This window comes from Apteryx mantelli, chromosome 4 (genome assembly GCF_036417845.1).
Source record: "Apteryx mantelli isolate bAptMan1 chromosome 4, bAptMan1.hap1, whole genome shotgun sequence".
Taxonomy (NCBI): Eukaryota; Metazoa; Chordata; class Aves; order Apterygiformes; family Apterygidae; genus Apteryx; species Apteryx mantelli.
Window position 1 is genome coordinate 74,293,153 of NC_089981.1, and position 8,167 is coordinate 74,301,319.

Below are 8,167 nucleotides of genomic sequence, written 5' to 3' on the forward strand. Positions count from 1 at the left end.
AATCAGTCTGTTAAATTCATGTTGTCCCCAAAAGATAATTTGTTCAGATCAGTGCACTAAAGGTTCCAATTTATGCTAAGAGGAATAGGATTTTTAATGGTTGGACTGTTGGACTGAGAACCAGAACTCCTGAGATGTTTTTGATTTCTACCATTTGTCTACTATGTAATGTGTTATGTCTGTCTTGATCAATCTATTTGGTTAATCTTTATTATCAGAGAGGCCCAGTGAGCATTTGTAAATCCCTATGCACCCTTAAAGAATGTGTATTTTTTACAGGAAAGTCAACACAGACAAGATGACTGAAGATCATATAAGCTTAAACCATAAACTAATGTGCTGTGAGTATCCCAGGTTGAAGGCAACAATATACAGAGGCATTTTAATTATGTATACACAGGAAAACCCTTTTAACTGTTCACTGTAATACAGATACTTTTAAACCTGATCCTGCACTTTCCTTTCATCTGTGCAAAGTGTAAAACATTACCAAATCATTCTATGCTTTTTGTGGGTTTAGATGAAGACCCAAGTTCACAGCATCACGGCATAGTTGGGGTTGGAAGGGAACTCTGAAGATCATCTGGTCCAACCACCCCTGCTCCAGTGGGGTCACCTAAAGCAGGTTGCCCAGGACCACAGCTGGTGGGTTTTGAATATCTCCAAGGATGGACACTCCACAACCTCTCTGGGCAACCTGTTCCAATGTTCAACAACCGTCATAGTGAAGAAGTATTTTCTTGTGTTCAAGTGGAATTTCCTTTATTTCAGTTTGCACCCATTGCCTCTCGTTCTGTCATTGGGCACCACTGAGAAGAGTCTGGCCGCTTCGTCTTTACACCTTCCAATCAGATATTTATAAACATTGATAAGTTGCAAAGAAATAGTGAATTAAACCCACTCTTTTATGAAGTTAAAGCTCATTATACAGACTTGTTCTAAGATCTTTATGAGTCAGGAGCTATAACTGAACCAATTCATTTCACAGTCTCTCCCAGATGAATAGATTCCCCATTTTGAATATCTCTCCACCTCTGAAAAAAGTTCTAAAGAAGACAATGAAAAATGGAAAAGAAGAGATTATTTTTGCAGAGAGGAGGAGGGAAGGGATTTACAAACCAACACTTTGATCCCATTTTGAAGGGATGAGTTTCATAAGACTGTGTTTTTTATGAGTTAGATTTGAGACACAGCTGCAGTTTGCAATTCAGAAAATGTGAATGAATGTGGATGTTGGCTGCTTTTAAAGATTCATGTCTAAGCAAGGCTGAATTCCAGACATCTTGTTATTGCTCAAATGTCCTTCTTTATGAAAAAATAACTTAAACACAGAAATGAACTAGCGTAAGCAAAAAGGAAGTTAGGGAAGGTCTGTGACGAAGATCTCCTGTTGCATTGCGCTTACCTTAGTGAGTCATAGTGTGGGCTGTGATGTTTAGAGATTGATCCTGTCTGGGTTATTAGGATCCCTCAGGTCACATGCGATTCAAAAAATAACATGTTTCAGGTCATCACCAAAAAAAAAAGGTTTGTAACATTTTTCAGAAATCAAGAAGTCAAAAATACTCATTTGTAACTTCATTTGAGAGGTATTTTTAATAATGCTTTGATTATTTAATAAAATGATATTTAATAAATGTTGAAATAAGATGTAATTTAAATTTAAAAAAAAAGCATGTATACATTTTAAATCTTCAAATCGTTTGTTTTTTTTGCGTTTTTTCAAAAATGATGGTGTTCAGTCAGAACAATTTTTCAAGTTTGTGTCAGTTTTGCCAGTATTTGCATTGACCTAACTTAGAATCTTTTCAAAGAAAGAAATAGGCTTGAGATAAAAGTATTTATCATGGTGACAGTGAAGTTCATAATACGATATCACAGTGAAGCCAACATGGTCATGTCATGGCTCACTTGTCAAACAAGAATGGACACTGTGAAATGAGAATTCAGAGAGATAGTGCATTCATTGGCTAAGTAGGCAATGGGAAGAATGTTTTAATGTAAGTAAATTACATTCCAGTCCCCTGATAATTTCCCACTGTTCTTTAACAAATAGTTGAAAAGTCCTATAGTTTACACATATGTACTTAAGAGAGATTTGGATTTCAAAATCTGGGAGACATCAGATCTGGTATTTTTTGTATATATTGCTCTAATCAGAGGACAGTCAGAATGAACAAAGATAAAACTGAGTTTTGAAAAAACTAGTCTCAGACTATAAGCTCCAAGAAGGTAATCAGACAAAACCAAGATTAATTATGGCTGCAGGTCTGAGAAAATACAGCAGTCATTGTGCACTACTGAGGAGTAATGTACACAGAGATTCATACACAGGACAGCAACAGCAGGGTGCAAAGGACATCAGTTTTCAAAGTTGGTGGAAAGGCTGGTTTTAGTGGGTACAAGCTTCAGCAGCCCTTCCCAAACACCTGTTTTGAGATTGCTGGACTATTATTCCTGTAATAAATAAGTACAAACTGATTTCCATTTTGCTCTGGTGAGCCTCAAGCACAAGCTTTGGCAACAGTACTACTCCTTGCACACCCTCGCTTCTCCTAGAGATGCCTCATGTGCTCTCCTCTTGTGGTGGGAGCTGAAGTGGTCTGCTTTAACCCCAGCTCCTCAGCGTGAGACACCACGTATGCAGGACCACCTTCACTTCAAAACTGTCACTGGCCCAGGCTGGTAGAGAGAAGAGCTCCCATCACTGCAGAAAGCTAGTACAAAGTTTGGTTTTGTGTGCATTGGCACTGAGAGGGTGATTCAGAGCTGCATGAAGTTGTCATTGTTGCAGATAATAGTTAACCACACAAAGGAACTTAGAATTGCCAAGGACCTTACTGCAGACCTTTAATTAATGGACATGTGAAGGGGAATGATATGGTATGTGGTTTATATAACTTCACCACAAGAATGAATTATTTCACATGCTTTGGAAATTACTACAGCTGACATTTGGAAAAGTAAGGGGAGGGGAAAAAAAACACTTAGGGCTTTCTTCCAAAATATAACATCATGCATGGCCAAGAAAATGCTCAGACAGCACTCAGAAAGTTGTGCCTCAGGATGCATATTTGAATTCCATTACTAACCACTGTCTTGCTGTTTACCAGCTGTTTCTGAACTTGAAGTTTCACCTGAACTACCAGGAAGGACAAGGAGTAGGTATGTCTATCTGTTTTTAATATTTTACCTTTATTAAAAGTATTTCACATACTTTTTATACAAAAAAATCTTTTGTTTTCTCAGTTCTCATATGCACAGTTTCTATGCACAGTGTTTCTCTTTCTCTTTCACTGCGCAACTGACTTTGAACTTCAGGATGAATTTTCTTAGTGTGCAAAAATATCACTGTATTATATTATTGATTAAATATTGATATGATTAAATATCACCATATTATGGTTCAATTTATTTAATTTCTGTATAGTAGAATATGCTGGTCTGATGATTATAAAATTTTCTCCTTCAAAGTAATTTTTGCTTTTAAGATTGTTCCCAAAGCTCAGACTATATCTGCTTAGTGTTTCCAAAACACATGATCCTAACAGGGAACTATGCCTTAATAGTAATAATGGTAACAGACTCATTGTACATGCAAATTTATCAGAACTGAGTTCAAAGTAGGCAAAAGAAGCATCATTATTTGCATAAAAGCTGACTACATTGTGCTAAGTACATCAACTGAAAACCATTCAAGCAGCTAATTGTCCATTAGCACTAAATACTTAAAAATACTTACAGAAGAAAATAGCCTTTGAAGAAGAAAGGACCTAAACAACTGAATATGCATTGCATTTGCTGTCAACAAGGCATCTGGAGCAGTAAGTTTAAAAAAGTATTGTGGCTTGTGGTAGTGCTAGGTCATTGGCTAATACACTTTTGAAAAGGCTTTCCCGATAATACAAACTCTACAGAAACTGCATGTACCTTGCAATTACTAACTGAATGGGAAGTCAGAATTGCCATCGGTCAAAATCTAAATTGTACTGGAAAGGAAATGTTCCTGAAGTTTTTAGATTAGCCCATGATGAATGAATTTGTGGCTCCAGCCCACAGACAACATAATGTGCACAAAATGACTGGCACAAACTGATACCAAGAAGCGATCTGAAAATGGGCAAGGATAATAAGCACTTCTTTTTCCTCCATATTTAGTAAAAGAAAAAGATTTGTTTACAGAAAGAAATGCTTCACTGGTACCTTTCTTCCACGTTATTTCTGACATATAATATTGTTAGAGATTTTTTTCCACTACTATCACACCTTAACCAGCCTCCTGCTATGACAAGGGTTAGATTCCTGCCCTCTCATAAATAGCCTTTCTGATGCTAATCAGTCATTTACTTTTTCTCTGGCTGTCTTCTCTGCAGTTTTAGATCCTCCAAAGTTCTCTTAGATTGCATGAGACCATCAGTAAACTAGCTAACATTCAGACTGTTGATGGGGAACATGTTAAAAGCCACAGAGCTGTGTTAACTTGAACTGTAACCCAGTTCCTGACAAGGCAGCCAGCTTGAGTTTATAAACTCAGCTAAAACTTTGCTGCTGACTTAATTCTACAATAGTGAAAAATGTTCTGTGTATTAGGTACCAAATTGCTTGAAGTGGAATATTACTACTCTAATTCCCAGAGGCCTCACAAAGATAAGTACATTAGGGACTGCAAGCTACTCAGACACAGATGTCACTAAGGTGGTACATATAAGTTAAAGGGATGAAGAACAGCCCTAAGTGCTCTCTTCAGAAACTCTATCCTTAGCTATCTCCATGGTGTAAAAATACAGAAGCAGAAAGAGCAATTTAAATAGCTGTAGCAGGAAGTTAACATCCAGGTTGGCTGATTGCAACATGCTGCTTTTTTAAGTGCATTCTTTTTTATAATTAACATGCTCCACTTGCATATGAAACACTGAAATGCTAAATGTCACCACAGGATCAGTAATGTCTTGCCTACCGTAACAGGTCCAAGACTAGATGCCTATAAAAACTAAGATCCAGATACTATGGTCATGCATGAGAGCACCAGGAGACTAAAGTCACAGTAGGAGGCAACTCTCTGGTAACTGAATGGAATTTCACAGGGGAATAATGTTTTACCGATGCTTTCATTACTGCACAAGCTCCCACTTAGCTACCAGATAGAAATAAAGGTATTGCCATTGCTAATGAAGGTCTAAATGCTATGGAGTCTGGGGCTGCCTCTCTCCAGCTGAACTCAGATGAAGTTTTTGAACAGGAGCTTCCTCCGTACAGACAGGAGAAGTGTGCTGTGAATTTAGAGCTGCGAAGGCCTTCCTTTCAGCTCAGTTTTATGCTGAATTTTAGGAACAGTCACAGGCAGAAGAGGGTGTTTTATTACTGCAACAACTGACATCTGAGGGCAATGAGCTGTCTAATCTAACAGTATTTTTGAACCCAAAGTTTGGGAAGAGAGGAACTGATAGAGAACAACAGAATGTGAAGTTAACCAAACAAATGATGCATACAGAGAATGAGCAGCATTCCCATCCCTAGGAAAACTAGCATCATCCTGCTAAAGTTATACTCAGCCCAGGAAATAAGAGTAAGAGAAAAGGCAGGGAAGGGTGCAGAGCTTGCTTTGTGTGACCAGCATGACTCCCACTGTTCTCAGGGAACTGGAATTCCACTCTGTTTCTGTCATTAGTCTGGGAGAGAAATGCAGATCAACTTATATTAAATTGGCACTTACCTTCCTCTGTGCCACTTTAAACAATGTCATTAAAGAGAGGAAATTTCATGGGATGTAGAGGAAGTTTCATTTTTGTCAGTATAGGGAACAGTTCTGACCTTTATATGCATGAATCATGGATATATCCAGCCTATAAAAATCAGTGAGCCATTAAATGTTTGCTACAGCACTGATAGGAGACAGTTTTTAGAATTCTATGCCTTATTTCAAAGAGGTCTCCTTTTCATTTCAGAATAAAGAAAATGGCTGAAAGTCATCTACTGAACATTCCCTCCTCAAACCAGAGTGAAAATGAGAGCGACTCAGTTATTTGCCCAGAGTTAGATGACTGGTGGAAAATCGTATACTCTATAGTACCCACATATATAGACACCATCTGTGTTATTGGCATGCTTGGAAATGCACTTGTTCTCTTCATTTATTCATTATACAAGGGCTCCCTAAAGATAGCTGAAATCTACCTTATTAACTTAGCTGTTGCTGACCTTATCTTCCTCATGTGCCTCCCTTTCTGGGCAGAGAACATCAGGAATGAATTTAACTGGCCATTTGGCAATTTCCTTTGTCGTAGCACCAGTGCAGCCACCAGCCTAAACATGTACACCAGCATTTACTCGCTCGTGGCAGTGAGCTTGGATCGCTATTTGACTTTTGTTCATACCTTGAGCAACAGAGCGATACGAAACAAAACTGTGGCTAAAGGGATCTGCTTGCTCATCTGGGTCTTTGGAATACTTGTCAGCATCCCAACCTTTGCATTTCGGACTGTGAAACACTTTCCCCAGTGGAATATCTCAGCATGCGCTTTAGACTTCCCCACCCCATTATGGATAACAGCTGAGCGTCTGGTATTCAACATAGTGGGATTTGCACTGCCGTCTACTGCAATCGTCTTCCTTAATTTTTGCATCATTCACTCCCTACGAGAAAACAGCAGAGAACAAAGAGCACTCAGAACAAAGAGTTGCAAGGACCACAGAGACACTAAAGCTACCATGTTGATCTTCATAGTGGTGCTGATGTTTCTTTTGTGTTGGACTCCTTTCCATCTTTTTACATTCCTTGATATATTATTCCAGATGGAAGTGGTCAAAGGCTGCATCTGGGAAGAACTGGTCAACTTTGGCCAGCAATTTACTTCTGCCCTGGCTATCACCAACAGTTGCATTAACCCTGTGATTTATGTCTTTGTTGGGAAATATTTCAGGCAAAAGGTTTTGCAAGTTTTTTCACAGTTTATTCCCTGTAGGTTTTCTTTGAGCTGGGTATCATTAAAAGAAAAGTCACCATATTTCAACTTGTTCCCAGTCAGGAGTAGCTTAACCTAATGATTCTCTGTTCCATATTAATTTTGATATTACAGCTTACTTTAAATGGCATTAAAATAAATATGAATTGCACTGATACGGCATTCAGACTAAGCTAATTATTTATTAAAATATATCACTTGACTGCTTATTTGTCCTTTGGTTTGCTTTTCTTTTTCTGTGCTACCCATACAAATGCATAACATGTGATACCAGAATGTCATAGCAAATAATCTAACCTGTCTCATCAATTTTCAGTGACTTGAAAAAAAACCTCTTTGACCAGGTGTCAGAAGTATGTTTTATTTACAGAAACCTGTAAACCGATTAAGCGTTCTACTGCATTGTGTCTATGACGACAACTACTGTATCACTGATAACACTATATATAAAATTGTGGTATACATATTTCAGGGCAAATATGAGATTAATCCTCAGCTGTCACTGCATTTGAGCAATTGTAGAACAGCTCCAGTTACTTTTAACAGTATTTTTCATGGTTTGTATTATTACTGTAACATATGGAATATTTGAAGAACTGTTTTTGCATTTTAAATATATTTGGTGAATGAATATTGTACAAGACAATGTAAAACAAAGAAAGTGTGCACAGGCTGTAAAAAAAAAAAAGCAAAACAACCCAATATCCTTCTCAAAATCTGACTTTTTGCGGGGGGTCCAGCAAAATGTTACTCACAACTCATCAAGTAGGCAAGGATTCTTTTCATTTTCTGTATATGAAAACACCAGAGATGGTCATTCATACTGTATTATTTTGGTATATTTTTCTTTTGAGGCAAATCCCACATTTATATACATTTATGTTCTTATGAATCAAAATTACTAAACTGCATAACATTTCATTTTACCATAGACTTGTTCTTTTTTATGTTCATTGGCTCTGCTGTCTTTTTCACTTTGGTTTTCAGTTCCTTCGGGCAAGAGCCCACATACTCTAATCACATAGTTCTGTGATTAGAAATCCTTACTGCTTCTAGGATATAAACTCTGTTATTATTAGTGGTAATAATAATGGGGATATAATAATAATATACCAGACAGGAGATGAAGAAGAAGGAAACTTCTTTTTCATCACAGTTACAGTTGTAGAATAGACTTAAGATAACTGAGATATCTCTTCCTATAA

General features: G+C 37.5%; 1 protein-coding gene across 3 annotated transcripts in view; it reads left to right on the forward strand.

The window, feature by feature from the left end:
* Nucleotides 1-7,888, forward strand: part of BDKRB1 (bradykinin receptor B1) — a 41,588-nt gene extending 33,700 nt beyond the window's left edge. Inside the window, exons 1-3 of one of the 3 annotated variants that reach the window (XM_013940727.2) lie at nucleotides 684-1,527; nucleotides 3,114-3,165; nucleotides 5,946-7,888. In XM_013940727.2, coding sequence (XP_013796181.1) covers nucleotides 5,956-7,041 — 1,086 coding nt within the window. In that variant the 5' untranslated portion in view covers nucleotides 684-1,527; nucleotides 3,114-3,165; nucleotides 5,946-5,955 and the 3' untranslated portion in view covers nucleotides 7,042-7,888. The other 2 variants (XM_013940726.2, XR_001292274.2) reach the window with 2 other exon arrangements.
* The last annotated feature ends 279 nt before the right edge of the window (nucleotides 7,889-8,167 follow it).